The sequence below is a fragment of the Pithys albifrons genome, chromosome 1 (genome assembly GCF_047495875.1).
Source record: "Pithys albifrons albifrons isolate INPA30051 chromosome 1, PitAlb_v1, whole genome shotgun sequence".
NCBI lineage: Eukaryota > Metazoa > Chordata > Aves > Passeriformes > Thamnophilidae > Pithys > Pithys albifrons.
In genome coordinates, this window is record NC_092458.1 from 20,932,782 (window position 1) to 20,953,625 (window position 20,844).

Here is a 20,844-nt window from a genome sequence, read left to right on the forward strand (position 1 = left end):
TAGCTTCCTGTTTCAGTCTCCTTGTGTGGCTGTCATTGGAAGGTTCCAGTGCCATGTTTCTTCTATCCAAGAAACTGAAAGAAGTTTTCATGCTGGGATGACAATTTGACAAAATACAGAACCATCTGGGCTTGGCCTCTGAAGAATTCTTGTTGAGCCAGTACTGCAAGATGGAAGCAGAAGAAGTGCTTCAAGATCAGAGGTTTAGGGTCAGTTCAGTCAGCATCTCTTTGTGAACAGAAGAAAATTGATCTCTTGGCATATGTGGCTCCTGTGTGGTACATCCAGTTGCATCTCTAGCATGTGAACTTGCTGGAGGAGAAGAGTAACCGTAGTTTGATTTCTGTGCAGTGTCAGACTGATACCTAACCTAATTAAGAAAAACCTGAGCTATTAAAATATTGCCAAGACTACATTGCTAATTACTGAAGTAAATAAATAAAATTCACACTTTCTTTCAGAGGACTTCTATATGCAGAATGGATGCTGGGGGAGGAGAAAAGTGATGTAATTCCACATCCATGAAATCATCTAAACTTCCAAGTATCAAGAGCTTGATAAAGTGCCTAAGATTCATATGTCACATAGCTTTATTTTACAAGGGTTTTGTTTTGATTAAGTTCCTGTAAAGAAGATGCCAAAATCAAGTGACAGTAGCTTGAAGACCATTAAAACAAGTCTAGCTATTTCTGAGAATAAAATTAAGGTTAGTTTTCAAACAGAGGAAGCTCTCTGGTAGAAATTGCTGAAGTATCTTTATGAGGTGTTTCTTAAACATTCTGATTGTAAACTTGAAATTGATTGTTGTAAAACTTCAAGGAGATTTAAAAGCTTATACCGGAAGTTTCACCTTGAAATTTTAATAAGTGTTCCGAGTCAATGCTGTAAGTCACACAACTTGCTTTCTTTTCCAGACTTTCAGAAAATTGTTTGTCTTTTAAAACTTTTTTTAAAAAGGGTCCAATTGCTGCTCATGTTTTATTGTTTTATTCTCTTATGATGTCATGCCTGGCATTGGTTCTGCTCGCAAAAGACAGAAGTGATTCATTCTTTAAAATCAGAAGAAACAAGGTTGAAACTTACTTAGTCTCTCTTCTTTGTTTTGAAATGTTCTGTAGTTTTACCCAGAAATATCCACCGGTGAAATTTTTATCGGAAAAGGATCGTAAAAGAATCCTGGTAAGTTGGTGTTTACTTGGGGGTTGTTTGGGGGAAATACAAAAAAATTCTATGGAATGTAATCGGTCTTGTAGGATTAATTAAAGACATGAAAAGGAGTAAATTACCTTGGATGTCATATATATATATATATATATATATATATATATATAGCACAAGGCTTGGGGGAGTGCTTCACTTTTTGTGTTATTGTTCATATGCTAGGTTTGAGAACATAAGACTTGAGCTCTGCTTTGGAGGTTTTACTTGGCAATTGAACTCCTCTTCTCTGTAACATCTCAGGATTGCATTGCCTAAGGAACTTCGTGTGTGTTCCCGGATGGCTTAGACTTGCAGAGCCTGGGAAACCTTTTAGGCACATCTTAACAGAAAGCTTGTGTGACCAAATGGTGCAAAATCTACGCGTAAGGCTGGAAGAGCAGCTGCACTGCAGGGAGTGTTCATCTCTCTGTAATCTCTGTTGTTCCTGTTATTTTGAAGCATCATAAGCATTTGAGGGTAGAATTGGGTGGCATGTTAAGTCAGGACAAGTTGCCATCCAGGGCATTCTTAAACTCAGTAAATTGTGCTGCAACATCAGTTTTCCAGTTCTTTCTATAAACAGTTCTGAAATTATCTGTGACCTAAATTTTTCCGTGTTTCTCTTTGTCCACGGGGAAAAAGAATTTTCTCATGTTTGGAAGGCAAAGATGTGCAAATACAGAGTATGAACTTCTGCCTCTGTAGTAGAAAGCAAAGTGTAGGACAAAACCCTGTTAAAGTGCCTAGCTTATCTGGTGCTTTTGTTTGACTTCAACATTTTGAAGAAGGACATTGAAGAGATGCAGATAAAAAAAATTGTGATTTTTGCTGCATTGTTGGACAATAATCTTCATTGCTATTGCAAAATTTTATAAAAAATAATTTATCAAACTAGTTTAATTCTGCAGTGATGTTCTGTCATTGTTATAACAGTCTGAAGGAAGGAGACCTGTAAGCTCCCTGTGCCCTTGTTGAATATGGAAGATATGCTGAGGAGAATAGCAGAGAGGGGGTTAACTCTGAAAATTCTTAATTTGTGTGCCTTGTTTGCAAGGGTTATAAAGTAACCTTAATGTCCTGTGTTCTGTTGCTTCAACAGAGATGGTAGGCAAGTAGTTGGAATAGGAGTGTTTTCTGCTGACATGGAGGTGAACAGCTTTTTGGTGTCCATGTTAAAGAAAACTTGCCAAAAGCAATGGCAAGTTGTTCTGCCATTTCTTCTCTCTTGTGGTCAGGGACTAGTTTGGTGCCAACTCGGATGGGCTGTCACAGACCTCCTGCCCATGTGGGCAGTTCCGTTCTGTTACAGAGTTGGTGTCGTAATCCTGTGGGAAATAAGGATCCATATTTTAAATAGTACACATATAAAGGACACGTGTATACTTTGCATGACACTCTAAAATTTCTCAAGAATTGGGAAGTCAAATGAACTTTGGTAGGTCATTTGCTTTGCATTTTGTTGATATTGCATCTTTCTCTAGAGTCCATTCTAAATTGCGATTTCTGAATGCAGTCTCCAGCTCCAGTTTGGGAATATCCAGAGCACTGACCTGACCAGACAACAGTTCTAACAATTACTTTTTATTACACTGTATCTATTTGGAGATATTTGCAAGTGATGATGGTGTTTCAGCTAAGATTAGATACTCTGTGACTTTCATTGAAAAGAGGTCTTCATCCTGTTTTGCATTATTTCTGTATTCCCTGAGCTTTTTGAAGTGACTAGGCCACAGGCTTTGTATGCCAGAGAAGGAAGTCTGTTATTGTCATGGAAGATAGTGTTGGCATTTGGTCAGTCTTTTGGGTGGATTTTTTTTTTAATTGCATACAGTAAACCAATACAAGCAGAAAATTAAAAAAAAATATGATTTCCATATGGTACATAAAATGTTTTGAATCTGACTGCAGACAGCAGAAATTAACTTGTGTAGCAAATAGACAAACTTAGAATTGCCTCTAGTGGGAGATAATTATCAGCAATACTTGTGCCATTTAGTAGGTGCTGAAGTTATCTAGTGTATTTGCACTACTAAATAATTAAATGTTTTTGTTAATGATATCTTAATAAAGACTTCCAATTTAAGTCCCAAGTGCTGGCACTTCAGTTCTGATAAGGAAATGATTTATGTACAATGTATGATTGTTTAGATTAATATGTCGTGATTTGCAAGAAATCATATTTAGAAGTGATGCCTTTATGAGTGAATACAGGAAGATTTTACAAAGAACATTAGTGATAAATCATGGTTTTTGTCATATAACTTCAAGTAATGATAAAAAATATTATTTACATAGTTATTTATTTTTCCAGGGGAAATTCAGCTTCTTTTGCAATTATTTCTTTATCTAATACATATGGAAGTGATATGTTGATAAAACTAACTTAAATTTATCTTAAAAACTACTTGCAGCTTTAAAGTAATTGGAAACTTCTTTCCAGACAAGATTGGTTTGTGCTTTACTCCTTTCCTTTTTTCCTTAATGTATTTTTGTTTGTTTGCTTGATGTTGGTTTGTTTGTTTGCATATAGCATAGTGCTGTAAGCAGTGCTGGGGTTTGTTATGTTTTTTTTTCTTTTGCTGCACCAAAGACATATTGCAAGCTTTGAGTTTGCCTTCTCTGGAATCTTGGAAATAGAAGTAGCAGCAGGAGATTTCCATGAGCCTTGGTTGAACAGGTAGATTCAGGTCATCTACAGAAAAGTTTTGTCCTGGTCACCACAAAAAAGCCCAAACCCTCAGAACATTCAGGAAGGCTGCAGCTTCCAAGTCAGGATAAGCTTATGGTTTTCCACGCATGGCTTTTTCCCTGGTATGTGGTGGCACATGGCAGGGAGCTGTTCTCCCTCAGTGACTACTCTTGTCTTTCCTCCTTCACAGCATTCTGCCAGAAACCTGTTCTTCCCTTCTCCCTGTTGCAGTGTGGTGGGAATCTTGAGACCCCTGTTTTCTTTCAAAGAGGGCTTCTCCTAAACACTGTTTCTCCTTCAGGTTTGTCAAGTAACTGAATCATGTGTTGAATCTGCTACAAAGAAGCCCTGACAAACTCAGAAGAATACTAAATAGGCCAACTAAATTATTCTTGTATTAACTGGTACTTACCTCAAAGCATTGTTGGCCCTGAATTTTTAATAAGAAAAATAAGTGTGAGAGTGCAAGAAGTGGATGTTCAAGTTTTTACAAAAGAAAACAGATGTCGTTTTCAGGTCGTCCCCCCCCACACACACACCCCTTTTCAATCTTTGGTACTTTTCCTTTGTATTTTTTCTAGTTTAAAAAAAATATCTGCTAATCTGGCTTTTGAAAGTAGTGGATGGCAGGTTGGTGGGGAGGCTAAATGTTTATCTTTTGACTAAGCCGAAGTGAAAGAACTTCAGGCATCTCATCCTTCTTCACACAGTATTTAGTTGTTGTAGGTCACCATCCAGTTCTTAAGATTTCCTGCCTGAAATTACACCATGTCCTTTCATTGTTTAGGTGGTTGTTGTTGCAGCTACAGAATGGACATCAACAACTGAATCACTTTCAAAATGTGAATTTGATCATGCAGTCATACTTGATCATGCAGTTATGTAATATAGTTGATGCCACACAGGGCTTTACAAGTCCATTTTTTGAGAGTAGTGATCTGTTATGTCTTTGTTCTTGAAAACACCTTATGAAATGCAGAAAAAATAATTGATTCGGTAGATCTGTCTGGATGTGTCACACAACTGGCTGTTCTGTTTACTTGCACTGACTGCTTCAGTTAATAACTTTTTTGTTGTTGTTGTTTGCTGTTCAAGTCTGCAGTGCCAAAAGGGAAAAAATAATGAACTTTCTCATTTCTTCTACATCTGCAATGGAACAAGAGTACAAGGTTTTAAATATTTTATTTCTACTTGTTTCTTTGCAATAAAACATCAGAAAGTTCCGGTTCAGGAAAAAGGTTCCATGTTGGAGCTAATGGTATAGAAAAGATTTTTTTCAGTTGTAAGGGACCTACAAAGATCATCTAATCCAACTGCCTGACCTCTCAGGCCAGAACGAGGTGAGCTGTGGATGCATTAAAACACAAAAGAAATCGTTCTCGTTTTAGCAGATATTTCAAATGAAAGATCTTCAAAGAATTCCCTTCTGGTTGAAAACTTTCAGTACTTCCTTAGAACACCCAACAAGTCTTCCATTTAAGGGAGAGAAAAGCTGGATTTGACATGTCTGATACTATAAATCTTACACAAAAATAACCTGGCTTTTTTTTTTTTTTTTGGAGAAATGGGGTTTACAGAAAATTCTCCTTTTAGCTTTTTGCGTCTTTTTAGGCTTTGCTGTCACATAAAAGGGCACAATCCAATTTGATGGGAAAAAAGGAAAATAATGTAATCTGAAAAAGAGATTTTGTTGATGTGAATAGATAGCTGAACTTCTAGCCTGACAGTGATGAAATATGTCAAATACGTCTCTTGAAATTTTAAATGCTGTAAATCTTGGAACAAAAAGAGGTACGGAAATGGAGTTGTTTTCCTTGGAGTAAGCCAAGATGTGAAAGCTACTGTTCTGTCTTCATGTTTGTAGACTTTGTAGTGTTTCTGTAAAAAGAAAATTTATACCAACTGTCCTAACGCAGATAACTGGAGGAGCAGGGTTTGTGGGTTCTCATCTTACTGACAAACTAATGATGGATGGCCATGAGGTTACAGTTGTGGACAACTTCTTTACGGGCAGGAAAAGAAATGTGGAGCATTGGATTGGTCATGAGAACTTCGAACTGATAAATCATGATGTCGTTGAACCCCTGTACATTGAAGGTAAGTAGTCTCTGCACTTTGTTGTGCTTTACCCTTCTGTGTGTCTGTAAAGAAATGAAATTTATGCACTAAATTCTGGATTGATGTATTTAATAGCTCTGTGCTTTGTTTATTATTAGTCTGTTTTCTGTGACCACTGTGGAGTGAGAGGTTCAGAGTGCTTTTGTCTTTGAATAAGTTCTTCATGAGTGGACAGGAGGAAGGATATCTTAAAAACTTCCTGATATGACTGATTTTGTGAGAAGGCAAGATGGCAGTGGGTCGGTCTGTCTCTCCAATCCATTGTCCCACTTTCCTGTGTGCCTGCACAGGCTTAGACACATCCAGTCTGTGGGCCAGATACTTCACTAACTGCACAGTTGAATACAGGGCTGCAGTTGCACCAGACATGCATCCTGCAACTGTGCGTGGTCACTTGAGCGATTAACTTTCCTTAGTTGCCTTAAGTGTCTTCTGTAGAAAACACTGCTCCTGTGTTAGGTACAGGCATTTCACAACATGTAGAATAGGAAAACAGCAGCACAGAATTTCCCTGATTTTCAACAGAAAAACGAAATCCTCACCAACCCTAAACAAGGAGAGAAACAGAAAAACATTTTGCTTCAAAGTAGTAGCTCAACATCTAAACTACCATAAACCTCAAACTACTATGCCGTTATTGTAAGATAGCATTGAGGTATCAGTTTTATTTGTGAGATGCTTGGATTTATAGACTTCTGTGGGAGTTTAAGTATATAACAAGTCAATGAAAGCATTACTTGGATTATACTGTTCTGGTGAGTTTGCTCCATTCCTTTAACACTCTGTGGCAATAGAGTTCTTAATTTTTTAGAACAAAAAAATAAATCTGAGATGTATTTTTTTATTCTTTCTGAATTCTGATGGATGGAATTTCACAGAAAAAATCTCAAGCAATTGCATTTCTTGTATTATTGCATGTCCTGAATTTCTGTCAACACTGCTGAAACAGTCTTGCAAAAACATGTGCTCTTGCTCTGTTCTGACAATGCACTGATTCAGTTATTGCCTGTTACTTTACTTCAAACTTCTGCTTCTAGACAGGATAATGGGACTAGGATTTTATTAATTGACTCCAGGTGCTGGTAGCTTACACCTCAGCAAGTTCAATTTGACAGCTTTCCTAATCTTTCCCCTGCATTACCTTGTTTCTGACTGATTGTGCCTGAGACCTTTCCAGAGAATTATCATTATTGCTAATACTGTTGCCCAACTAACTAGGCACTAATGAATGGGAATTCTGATATCCTTCAGTTACCTTTCCCATGTTCTGTGTAATTAAGACACCAATTCCCCAGTTTGTACTGACAACAAATTATAACATGTTATTCAGTGTGTAGTTTATTGATGTTTTCTCATCCTCCAAGAGTGTAAACTGAAGCTGGCTTGGCTAAATATTAAAGTAAAATTAACTTTCATATGCTAGTATAGGAACATGATCAAATTTGATTTCATTGCAGAGTTTAGAGTCAACTGAGGCAATGGGGGATAGTTCTTGTAACAGATTAAGAAGTTTGCATATAGATCAGATACTTCTTAGTCCCATTTTCTCCTTTTTACTGGTTAATAGAAGTTGGAATGACTGTCGTCATGATAAAAAGTAGGTTTGTATCTAGAGAATTTCTGTATATTTGCTGTCCTGTTTAAGCCAGGTCATATAAGGTGGTTTGGCAGTTGAATTCCAGAGAGAGTAATCAGTGCTTCATTTCTGAAAGATACCTCATTTCTGGTCTAGAAAGAACAGTGATTTTACTTTTGATAGGGAAAAGTGAATTTAGTCTCAGGATGCATAGCTTTCAGCTTCACAGTGATGCCTACACACAGTCTGCCGGGGCTGCATCATTATCTTTGATCCATGACATGAAGTGGCACTCAGCATTCTTGACTCTTGATCTAGCAGAGACAATAATAAAATAACCTAAACACACATGTTACTTCTTAGCCCTGTGATAGCTATAGTTTACTGTAGGGCTGAATATCTTTCTCCTCCTCTGTTAGGATTTCCTTTGCTTTAGCATTTGGACATGCCAGTGGAAAATGCACAAGAACATACCTTTTACTTGGGCTTTTTCAAGCAGAATTTAAAGGGCCCTGAATTCTTTAATGGAATGAAAGTAGTTTAGGAATCTTGAAAGATGGAAAATACTAAAAAAAAAATAAAAATAGTTACATTGACTCTTTTTTTCTATTTTGAATTCTGCATTTTTAGAATACTTAAGCGTTTTGAAAATAGTTTTATTTCATTCTCATCCTTATGTAGAGGTTTAATAGACTATTAAATGGGCTTTTTTGATCCAGAAAGACAATTTTTTTTCTGAAGAGTGGTCTATAAAGAAAAAAACCCTCTTATTACTCTTTTCTGTATTATCAGAAAAAAATACAGAAATGCGCCTTTACTTATATTCTGCCTCATTCTTTGTATTCTTTCAGACTACAATCTCCCTAAGGTAGTTACTTGAGAGCACTGTGGCACATGTTCCTACAAACTGTAGTGTAAAGACATACAGATGTTACTTGTAGAACAAATGAGAATGAATTTTTGATCTGGTGTTACTGTCATCTACCTTACTTTAGGGTAATAGAATTGCATTACAAAAATGCCAAAATAAATTGTAGATTAAGTAAATGTAGGTCATAAGTAAGGTACTTGATTTACATAGTGACTGTATGATTAGTTCTGTCACGTTTCTACCCACCTTTGTGTTACAGTTGGCTGTGTGTTTGTAGTAAAAGATAAGTTTTTCTTCTGATACAATTTTAAGCCACTGAAGTTTGTATTTCTACTGTGAAATAGTTGTCTGTGTGTAAACAACAAAAAAATTAAACAAAACCACACAACCCCCAAAGAACAACCCCAAAAGCACACACGTATCTCCACCCTGAAAAATACATCTAACCAAACAAAAAAGAAAACTAAAAAAAAACCCCAAACCCAGAAAACCAAACCACACACCCAGCAAAACCCTCCAAAACACTCATGCACAAAAAATATAATCCACTTTGAAAATGATGTTTTAAGATGACAGGCATTCTACAAACTTGACTCTTAAAAAGCAAGCATTATCTCTTAATTCACAGTCTTGAGGTCTGGTTATCAAATGTCATTAGACACACACACCTTGTCTACAAGAGCTCCAGCAGTTGAATAAATGTGGAAGAAAACATCAGACAGGTATTGGTGTTTCTTCTTCCTACTTCCTCAGCAATCTTTGGAAGCCTTAAAACAATCTTCTATGGGGCGGTAGATGCACATTCCCTTTAAGCCCCCTCATCTGAAAGATATCTTCAGGTGAACTATTTCACAGTTCATATAAACACATCAAGACCTTGGATTTCTTTTTGGCTGCTTCTGGGATTTTTTTGTTGTTTTGATCTTGCCACACCTTTCACAAATTTGAAACTGCTTTGAAAGACTGGGATTGGGCAGGAAATTTCTGACAGACCATGATGCTTTTGAAGTGACATTTCCACGTTGCAAAAATTCCACCACAGCTTGTTGAAAACTAGATTTAGAAAGGGTTGTGATGAAATATGTAGATAGAAACTCAGAGTTCAGCTCTTAGTTGGCTGCAGGTGACTTCACCTAATGCTTTGTTCATTTTCCTGAGCCACTGCTTGAATTACCTGCTGCCTGAAAACAGTAGTCAGTGGCTTTGCTCAGCATTCCTTTTGCTGACTTCTAGGCCACCTGTTTTCTTTGATTTTTGTGACAGTACTGTGCCAAAGTTCAACAGAAAAAGTAAACTTTACCCCATGCTACATTTTTACTTTATTTCCCCAGCACAAAAATTGTTTACAATTTTATTCACTGCTTAAGCTTACAACTCCAACAGTCACCAAAGCAAGGAGTAATTATTCCACATCACGCTTCATCACGCAGAACAATTAACTTGCTTCATATTACAGACAGAATCCTAAAATTTCAGTTGCATTAGCAATGCAGGCAGGGCTTGGAATTAAGCTTGAGCTGGGGGCTTGCTTCCTCCAGCTCTTTCTGCCTCAGGCCAACTTTGGATGCTATTTGTGTTGCTATTACAGGAGCCTTGTGTGCTAAGTTTTCTCTTGATGCTGCACCAAAGTTGATAATGGTTGGAAATGTTATTTCCTGTTGATTCAAGAGCAAATAACAGAGAATCTGCTACCTGAAATTGTACTTCTCTGCATCGTTTTGTGTGAGAATAAATCCTCACCAGTGTTACACATCTGCCAAAGCTGTATCTCCAGCTTTCTGGGCTGTTTTGACATCTTTTAGGCGGCTGTTCATCTCTGCTCTAGAGATAAAAAGCTGTGGACCAAAGACAGCACAGCTACATTTAAGAAATAGATACATTTTTTGACATTTGCTTGAGCATACTAACAGATATCATTACTCTGTCAAGACAGTAAAACTTGCAGTGATAGTCATACAGATTGTCTTGGCTTATCCTGTGTTTATGCTGATGGTTAAGTGTTTTCTGAGGTGAGACTTAACTTGAAATAATTTCTCCTTATTTTGGTCACTGTTGACATTGTAAGCTTAAGCAGTGAATAAAATTTAATCATAAATTGTTTTGTTGGATTTCTTGTGCTGCAGCAATGATGCAGGGCAGCAGAATGGGGTAAACTTTGACATGCTTCGTCCAGGTGAGCCAGGACGCACCTACCCCAGCTATGTTACACAGGAGGCAGGAGCTGAGATTACCCAGGAGACTTAAACACAACAGTTAATCCAGAAAAACTTGACTTTATTTGCAAGCACACTTCATTAAAGATTCAGAAAGAAAGTAGATTAAATATTTTAATATCCCAATTTTACCATTATTTTTAAGTGTTCGTCTCAGAACACATGGTTATCTTAAAAATGATGTTATGTTTTAATGTGGAGATGCCTGTGTTTCGAAGGCTTTTAACTACTTTTGAGGGTTTTTTTTAATTCCTTAATAGGCTATTGAAAAGTAATGAGTGCCTTTCACATGGATAAATCAAGCCACTTATATAAGCCATTAGTCTAACTACTCAGCTCTTGTTATATATATGTAAGAGGCAAGTTAGGAAGCAAAGGATTGTGGTTTTGCTTTGTCAAACGAAATTTGAGAATCGGGAAGGAAGTCTTCAACAGGAAGCACATTCCTCTAACATTTCAGTGTTCACAGCTAGTTGAAAGCAGGTGATAACTTTGTATTTATTTTTTTTTCATACAGTGATAAGACAAGTGGGAATGGCTTTAAACTGAAAGAGGGTAGGTTTAAATTAGAGATAGGGAAGAATTTCTGTATTGTGAGGGTGGTGAGTCACTGGAACAGGTTGCACAGGGAAGTTGTGGATGCCCCATCCCTGGAAATGTTCAAGACCAGGCTGGATGGAGGTCTGAGTAACCTGGCCTAGTGCAAGGTGTCCCTGCCCATGATGTTTAAAATCTCTTTCAACCCAAACCATTCTGTGATTTTTATTTCGTTTTCCTACAAGGTGTAACTCATATACAGTCTATGCTGTGAAAGCAGCTATAGTTATATTTAAATGGAGAAAAAGAAAAAAAGTACTAATTTGCAAGTCAAGTATGCTTCTACCCTGTTTTTAGTAGGAAAATTAATTTAAAACTGGAGAAAAAATGGTCATTGTGTCAGAGATATTCTGAAAGTTAAATCCAACAGAGGCCTGAGAGAAATGGTCAAGATTCAGCTTTATTTTGTAATGCTGTGATTTGCTGCTGCTTGTTAATAATAAAACACTTAAGGAAATAGTTAAAAGGAAAGCATTTGTTTGTCCACTAGGGTTCTGTTCTAGGGCAAGACAGCCTTATGCCACACAATATTCTCTTCCATTAGAATAACAGCTCGCCTTGACTTTTCCAGATTCTTTCAGGTTTCACTGCTGAGTCTTCTTTAAAAAACCAGAAAAACAAACAGTACCTTTTCTTTTGAAATACAATGAAGGAATTATTTTTCCTTCCTTTTGTCCTGCCATTCTAGTTTGTGCATCACCTTTTCATTGCTTTTCTTGGATGATCTTGGTGGAGGGAATTTGTTCTTTCTTAAAGGTCACTGTCTCTCATTTGATCTTACATTTTTAGAGAGTTTTTTGTATTCAGTTGCCCACAGGGATTTTTTTACTTAGTTCTGTCTGGCTGTGATTTATGTTACATAGAGGACAGAAAGACATTTATGTATTTACAGGAGTCATGTTACGAAAGGCTTGCAGGTTGAGCTTTTGAATATCAGATGCTGCCTGTAAAAATTAGTCCAGTTTTCATTACTTTGTTTTTATAGTTTAACTAAAAAAATAAATCCTTGTTTCTATGTAGTGTCTCTAACCTTTGTATTCTTACCTCAGGCAATGAATTATGACCAGTGCATTGGTTAATTATATTTCATAACAATGAGGGCCTAAATCTCTATTGGGTTTTGATTTGTGTGCTTGTTTTTTTAACTAAAGTTAAAATTCTGTATTATTCAAAGTGTAGCATAGAACAAAGATAACAGATAGGGAAAAAAGTGTAAATGTTGTGTGCCTGTATCTTGCCATGTATATTTAATATGTAAATATGATACAGAGTCCATTAATGTTACATTGACAAGTGGTTGGTTTAGAAATAAAAATACAGTATTTATTTTGCCAAATGATTCCTCCTAGTATTAAAAAATATTTCTACCATTTTTGCTTCAGGTTCCATTTCAGAAAAATACTCTGAAGCTTGTAATCACTTACAAACTTCAGCATAACAGGTTGTTTATTGTGAATACTTTTTCAACTTCTAAACATTTCTGATGTCCTCATAACTAAAGTTTTTACCAGTGAAAAAGGTGAACACCAACACAGGCATCTGTATCTTGTCAACAGTGTTGATATATATATATGTTATGCTTTAAGGGTTTTTTTACTAAAAAGTCATAGGTTTGCATACACATCATCTGTAGGTAGCAGTACAGGAAGTGCTGAGTTCCAGTGCTAGGAAATGCACAGAGGAGTATTTGTTTCTTGACTCTAATGCTTTCTCATTTAGTATGTTAATGGGAAAATAATAATGCTACCCCCTCCATTTTTCTCTAGTGGACCAGATCTATCATCTAGCCTCTCCTGCTTCTCCTCCAAATTACATGTATAATCCTATAAAAACATTAAAGACCAACACTATTGGGACATTAAACATGCTGGGTAAGTGGAATTTTTTTTCTTAACTTGGTTAAACTTAATATAACAGGAACAGAGTTGCTGGGGAGAGGGAAGGATGGAGCAGATGAGTCGTGCATTTTAAAAATTCTAAAAAGTTGTTTCTTTAAGAAAAATAAAGTTTAAGGTGGTTAAAAATACCTTTGAAGATTTTTGTCCTTTCCCTTTCAATATATCTGCAAATGAGCACTGACATGGCTGTTAAAGCACAAGAACTTCATGCCCATAACTTGCCTACTGAGTGTGCAGCAATTATAAAAGGAACAATTATGAGCATGGGATTTTATTGCAAAGTTTTGTCCATGACTGCAGTTTTCACTGTGATGACTGGAACATTTCCACGATTGCCACGTGTGTCTGGTCCTTTCCACCGCAGCAAACCTTGAACTAGGTGGAACTGCACCCTCTTGTGCATGCCTTGGCTGGCAAATTCTGAAAGAATGTTTAATGTCTGGCTTCATGCTAGATAACTACAAGGCAATGTTTTCAGCTTTGTCTGTTAGTTTTTATACTGGAAATGGGCCTCTGAAAAGTAAACCTCAAGCCTTTATTACTATTCCTCCCATCTTTGATGCATTTGATACATGTTACAGGTTGATCTGTGTGTCAGTGATCCTTAGAGATAAGTCAAAAAAAACTTCTGGGCATTAGCTCATCTGAGTTTCTCATTTGAGTGATACTCTGAAAGTACAATTTGGAGAATTAAGTGATTTAGAAGCTATTGAGGTACTGGAATTGCATAGGTGAGAGATTTCTTTGATTTGCCATGCCAACTTGGAGACCAGAAAGTCATTGAAATGGATTTCAGGATAATCTCAAGTGATGGGTAGGACAGTTTAAAGGGGCATAATAAAGAGGAAATTACTGATTTTTGTCATATAACATGTTATTCTGTGTGAGTTTTTTTACATAGCTTATCTTTAAACTATGTAAAGAAAGATTTGCTAATCACAATACAGTGTGTTATTTCAAGATCCTAATTTTCTAAATGAAATGGCTTATACTTCCTTGGCCTTTATTTAGGTTGTAATATATTAAATTCTTGGGTCTTGATTCATTGCATCTTTTAGTCCCAGAAGCAAACACATCACATGTGGGTGCTGCTCTGCTGTTTCTTAAGTTTTCTAGTTTGTGAGTGGGAGCTATGGATGTGATTTACAGCTAGATCTGTCTAGTGAAAGAAATCAAATTCTCCTTAAAAACATGTAAAACAGGATTACACTGAAGCAGCTGACATGACTGAAAGATTCTTGCCTTTTCTCTAATTGTGTTGTTTCCCCATTGCCCAAAATTTAGGGCTAGCAAAACGTGTTGGAGCACGGCTGCTGCTGGCCTCTACATCAGAGGTATATGGAGGTAAGAAGGATAAAACAACATTTTAGAGCTTTTTAGATATGACTGTGTATAAGGGTATTTACAAATATTTAGTCAGATGTCAGAATGGTAGATTTTCATCACTGTTTTAGCTCTCCCTTTTATCAGATGTGCTTCTCACACTTCAAAATGTAGGATGGATATTTGCAGTACTTGTTTTACATCTCTAGTCAAGAGTGGTGGCAGGAGTCTTGGAGTGTCATCTGTACCTTTCCCATGTTCTGGTTTACATCCCTTTTTCCAAAGGGCTTGTGGGGAAATTGTACGTTGGACTCTAATTAAAATCCAGATTCCGTAATGAAAACCTGAGAAGAAAGGTCATTTCAGTAGTAAATATGTATATCTTTTCCCAATCAACTTATGAATTGTATTGTTAAGATTTAGCAATTGCCCTGTTGTGTAAGAGACAAGAATGTAACCTCTAAGCTAAGAAAATAGTGGTTGCTAGTTCAGGTTCTTGTGGTGTTTCTTAAAATGGAATGTTCAGTAACAGTGCCATCTCTCTCCATCTTCCTTTTGACGTTAGAAGTGAAATAGTGAGAGAGTGATAGATAGAATGTTGGCTGGATGCAGTGAGAGTCTTTACTTCCTTGGAGTGTATAACAGACTGTGTACCTACTAGAGAAACTTCCTGCTATTGTGAACTCTTCCCTAATTGGTAAGAGCAATGTTTGCAATATTAGTGGAGATACATGGGCACAGTTACCTGCTCAACCTGAGTAGATTTGAGAGTCTAGGCTGTAAAGAACCAACAAGCAAACAGAAAAATGGTACTACAGGATACAAAGCTTTGTGAGCAAAAAATGAGGAAGGACAAGGAACACACCTCCAGGCATACACTTTTGGTGGAACAGCTTCAGTCAAGAAGATTCAAAGCAAATGCCCAAGCATGAGATCACTAAAATGACTGGCCAGACAAGTGGTTTGAGCATGTGCAGCATTCCTACTGCCTCCCATGTCTTTGCTTATCCATGGTCAGGCTCTGCAGTGAAAAATGGTAGCCTCAAGGATGCTTTTGTAATTGAGCAAACTGCCTTCTGGAACCAGTGACCAGCAGGCAAAAAAAAAGCTGACCATGTTTTGGACCCTCATTCCTTTGCTGCAATCTGCCTGCTGAAGTGGAAAACAAAACCCCCATTTTGGACTTTGTCATTTCAGTACATCTGATGTAGCAGGGAGAGTCTACTCAGATTATAGTCTGACTAAACAGGCAAAGTAATTGTGCTGAAAAATAGAGGGCAAAAAATAAAGTCAGAAGATACCTGTTAGCAGTTTCCAACCAGGATTTCTCAAAGGAGTGTTATAGAGAGAGTTTCCAAGTGCTTTGTAGGGCTGCCTCTGTCAGAAAGGAGATGGAAACTAGAGCAACCCTCCAGATCACAGCATCTTTTGAGGCCCTTTTAATATTGCTACAGCCTTTTACAATCACATGAAACCTCTGTGCATTTAGTGTTGGTTTAGCGTGGCTTCTGTATGGCAGGAATTCGTCTGTAATCATGTCTGAGCAGCATAAAAACAGGAAGATTTGATCAGAGCTGACTGTCAAGGTTGTTTCAAAAATTAGCCTACAATACTTGGAAGTTGTGTAGTAATATATGAAAACTTCAAATCCAGTAAAAATTATACAGTCACACAGCAAAGGGGGGAAGTTTAACAAAATGTTTGTATTTTTTCAATCATGTAAAGCTCACACCATCAAGGTTCCTAGAAGATTGTTGTTTGGTTGGTTTTTTTAATCAAGAACTTCTGTACTGGATCAAACGAAAGAATTGTCTAAGCTGATTGTGCCCAGTGATAGCTAGAAAAATGCTTAGGGTAAAATAGAAAGAACAAGTACATGGTAGTATCTCTTTAAGAAATGCAGTACTTCTACATTTTGTCCATTTCTCTTTCCTTGTTTCTTATTTTATGAAACTTGAATACGCTTTTTTTTTCTAAATACAGTAAAAAGTGCTGCCTGTATAACCTATAATGTTTCCTCTGAAGTACATTAGGTAAGAGTCATAATTGTGCCCTTGAGGGTGTCTGTCTTTGCAGAGGAGAGTTGAATTTGACCTGCTGGTCACACACTCTTGTAGGGAAAGCAGTTAATGGCTGTTGTTTGCTTGTATTCAGTTACTTTACTAGTCTGGCATCTTCTATTACTGTCATTTTCATGGTTGCAGTGAATGCACTTTTAAGGAATTTTGTTGAAATGTAAGACTTTTTAAATACATAGTTCAGAGAGAAGCTATTGAATTGTATAACACGAGGGATATACTGAAAGTTTCATTATGTATAGTCACCTTTTGATAATCATCATTTAAGGTGATGTTTTTTTCCCCATAGATCCTGAAGTCCACCCTCAAAACGAGGATTACTGGGGCCATGTGAATCCAATAGGTCCAAGAGCCTGCTATGATGAAGGAAAGCGGGTTGCAGAGACCATGTGCTATGCATACATGAAGCAGGTATTACACTTTTCTCAGATTCAGTGGGGTTTTTGTAATCAGTGAAGTCCAACGTATGGCAAGACTGGAGTATGTCTATTTAGAGGTAGGCAGGCAAAAAAGAATTTCTTGAGTAGGAACACATACTATAGTTGCAGAATCTGTTTTCTTTAATGAGAAGGTTTTATTGCTCCCATCTGTTGTGTGTTTTCAGATGAGCAGTGTTCCTGAAGAAAATGTGCTTTAAGTCTTCTTAATAGGTATAATGTGTCTTTCATAATCGTAAATAGTTTTTAGACAGATTAAACTGAGGTGACCTTACTGTGCTGAGAAGTGAATGGGACTGAATAGGGCCATTACTGATAAATGTGGAATGTTCAATGAGCATAATCAAAATCAGAATATAGAGGTAAAAATGAGGAAGTTCTTTAATGAGTACTTACATAGAAGCATGGTATTTTAAACATTTTATCCTTAAAATTATGTAGGTACAAACACAGACCTTAATGAAAGATATGATGCTTAGCTACGTGATGCACTTTTTCAAATACAGTAACATGAGGATAAAAGTGAAATGATACATGCCAGTTTCCCTGGGTTTCATAATCAACAAGTAGAAACTCATAATTAACTAACACAGCACTGACTCTTTACCTATATATGAATCCTGTTTGATTGTGGTTCACCAAATCTGCAGGAAACTGTTCAAGTAGAAAATGGGGCACACTAAAGAAAATCGTCAGTATTTCTTGTTGATTTGCAGCCTTAATATACAAAGATTTAAATCAAACATAGTATTTTCTGTAGAATTTTAAATGTTTAAAGGATAAAATACTAAGAGCTTTTAAAAACCTTGAAAGCAGAATCAAACTGAAGTGATAAGACTTTAGAGATGGTATTTTAGTACAGATGTTGTAGTAATTTTGTCTTATCTCTTCTGCCAGACAGAGAAGGCAGAGATTCCTGTCTCCTTTGTTCTCTTTTAAATCATTTCAGCTCCATCATGGTGGTACTGATCTTGTACAGGATGACGTCTTTGATATTTTACTGTAGCAGAATATTCCTTGTCAGTCTGGAAATCCATTTGCAGTTGAAGATTGCAGTTTTTATGAGAAGTTTTTGTGCTGTAGGGTATTGAATTTTTTGCAGGTTTGTGATACACACTGCACTGTTCTGGGCAAGGCTGTAGGTAATTTTGAAAATCATGAGCTGTATCTTAAAACCACTGGATGAGTCATGATTGCATTTCATAAATTTTATGAAGGATTTACAACAGATAGTAAAGGTTTGTAAGGTGGAACTGCAGTGCCCACATACATTAAGTAAAAACTCATGATGCAAATGAACTCTCTGTCCTAGAGGCAGCTCTGTGAAATATTTCTTGTACTTTATCATGGGTTAGTGAAGTCTGCCCAAGCTTGTCCCATATTCAGATGTGTTCTGAAACACTGTTGAGCTGGTGGAGGGGGTTAATGTTTAGATGATACACTATTATTAGTGGAGGAAACATTATCTTTTGTTAGTGGGAAGGTCTGATTTCCTTTATGAAATTAAGTATTGTACTTTTAAGAGGATTTTCAGTAGGAGTGACTTAGCCCAAAACAGTAGGATTTGCAGGATTTCAAGGTAAAATATTTCCAAAATCTTCTCAGCTTCAATAAAAAGAAGAAATGGGCAAACTTATTTTGCATTTTTTGTCCTTTCTTCCAAAGATTTCTGTCATTATACACATTGCTAGGTACCTTAAATACCTAAGTGTTTGCAAAACAATAAAAAGTAAAACTAAACTTCCACCTTATACTTCCAGCCTGTTTGAATCAGAGCAGTTCTTGAATCTACCCAAAGATTTGCTGTTGTCAGGGTTCCTCAGTAGTCTGTTCTGACCAAGAGTCAACGTTGTTTTGTTCACTATGAATTAAGCATTTCTTGACTTTATCTCCTGTTTACAACTGCTGTCTTTAAATAAACTCAAAAGGATGTGTTTAGCAAAGCGTCGAAGGGTAGTAGTAGCATTCACTAAAATGTAAGTATCTGCTTGAAAAGAGAGGTGAGGATTGAAATATTTGCTTCAAAAATGCAGTGCTCACAAATTCAAAGCACATGCACCAGTCTATCTCATCCATTGTGAGGCACTTGAGCATGTGGTTTAAGAGGGTCTTTGCTGCAGGCTTCTGGGAGCACTTCTTCCTTTATAAATTCGTGTGGAAGTGTAGGTCAGCCTTGCTGCTTTGTGTGAGTGGAAGTGCTTGCTTCTGGAACTTTTCTCAAGCCACAAGAAGCTTTAATTCCTTGCCCTGTTCCTCTGGAAACTGACTTACATCCTCCAATTCAGACTCCTTCAGAATTTCTTTCTCTTTAACTTTTTCAGTGCTTTCTAGTGCTCCCTCCTGGACAGCCTTGTTCAGTTCACTGCACTGCCTTAACCAGATGCAAGGCATAGTTTTGGAACTCTGTTATAAAAACTAGCTTCTCAGTCTATTTGCTTTTTCCATTCTGCACTCTTAACTTTGTTACTATTCTGCTGATTCTTCACAATCCTTCTGAAGTGCTTTTTCTGTGTAAACTTTGTATATAGGTGTGTGTGACTGGGTATGGGAGTGAGATGATTGCACAGCTAGTAATTTTTCTCCTCCACAGAACTTCTGTTTTACTAGATAAAGTAAACCACCATTTGTCAAAATATTTAGCATTTTATGAATGCAACTAAGGTCTTCCTGGATATAGATATATATTGCCCCTACCTGGAGTACTGACCCCACCTGTAGTGCTGAATGTTCAGGAACCTGCATTATGCCAAACGTATAGAGTCAGAGGATGGAGGCAGTCCTTCCTCGATTGTTTAGGAGCTTTACTGTTTATGAAATTCAGATCTCAGCATCACTATTTGTGCAAACCAATTCTAAAAAGCTGTTTGTAACCAAAAACTAGTGTAATTTGGCTTATACAATTGAGAGTACATATATATAAAATTCTTTGGCCCAAGCCTTATTGTAGAGCATTGTAGCTTAAACATGTCACAGATGGATACAATGAACACTGTGCTAGTAATTCTGCTCAGGGGTTTGGGAACAATTTTGAGAGCTAATGATCTATGAAAAGATCATGGGAAAGAATATGAGTCAGGAAGAAAGTGACTACTAGAGCAAGGCATGCAGGCAACTATCTTAGTGATTTTAGCTGAAACATTGATAACAGTTTGTATCAGGTCACAGTGATAGCCTTGCAACTGTCTGGACTTCGTTCGGCAGGTTTTTTAATTCCAGTTGTCTGCTGGAGACCAGACATTTCTAGCTTTTCTTTTCTTGATTCTGTATGCAGAGAGGTCTAACTCATACTTGCTTCAGATAGATCCACTGTCCTTGCAAAGAAGGAAACACTGTTATTAATAGGAGTTTGCCTGATACCCTTATGAATTACAGCCCCCACATACATGTTCCAGCCCTTTCAGTTAAAAGAAACTTGTGCCATTTGAGTTATAGAATCATAGAATCATAGAATCGATTGGGTTGGAAAAGACCTCCAAGATCATTGAGTCCAACCCTTGGTCCTACTCTAGTCCATTTACTAGATCATGGCACTCAGCGCCTTGTCCAATCTGCGTTTAAAAATCTCTAGGGATGGTGAATCCACCACTTCTCTGGGCAGCCCATTCCAATGCCTGATTACTCTCTCTGGAAAGAATTTTTTTCTAATATCCAACTTAAATTTCCCCTGGCAGAGCTTAAGCCCGTGCCCCCTTGTCCTATTGCTGAGTGCCTGGGAGAAGAGACCAGCCCTCACCTGGCTGTAACTTCCCTTCAGGTAGTTATAGACAGTGATGAGGTCACCTCTGAGTCTCCTCTTCTCCAGGCTAAACAACCCCAGCTCCCTCAGCCTCTCCCCATAGGGCTT

The 20,844-nt window shown here is 37.2% G+C and overlaps 1 protein-coding gene across 1 annotated transcript in view; it reads left to right on the forward strand.

The window, feature by feature from the left end:
- UXS1 (UDP-glucuronate decarboxylase 1) overlaps positions 1-20,844 on the forward strand; it is a 54,326-nt gene that overhangs the window by 18,831 nt on the left and 14,651 nt on the right. Inside the window, exons 5-9 of the mRNA XM_071576055.1 lie at positions 1,119-1,179; positions 5,806-5,986; positions 13,031-13,135; positions 14,447-14,506; positions 16,853-16,974. Coding sequence (XP_071432156.1) covers positions 1,119-1,179; positions 5,806-5,986; positions 13,031-13,135; positions 14,447-14,506; positions 16,853-16,974 — 529 coding nt within the window. The remainder of the gene's footprint in view (positions 1-1,118; positions 1,180-5,805; positions 5,987-13,030; positions 13,136-14,446; positions 14,507-16,852; positions 16,975-20,844) is intronic.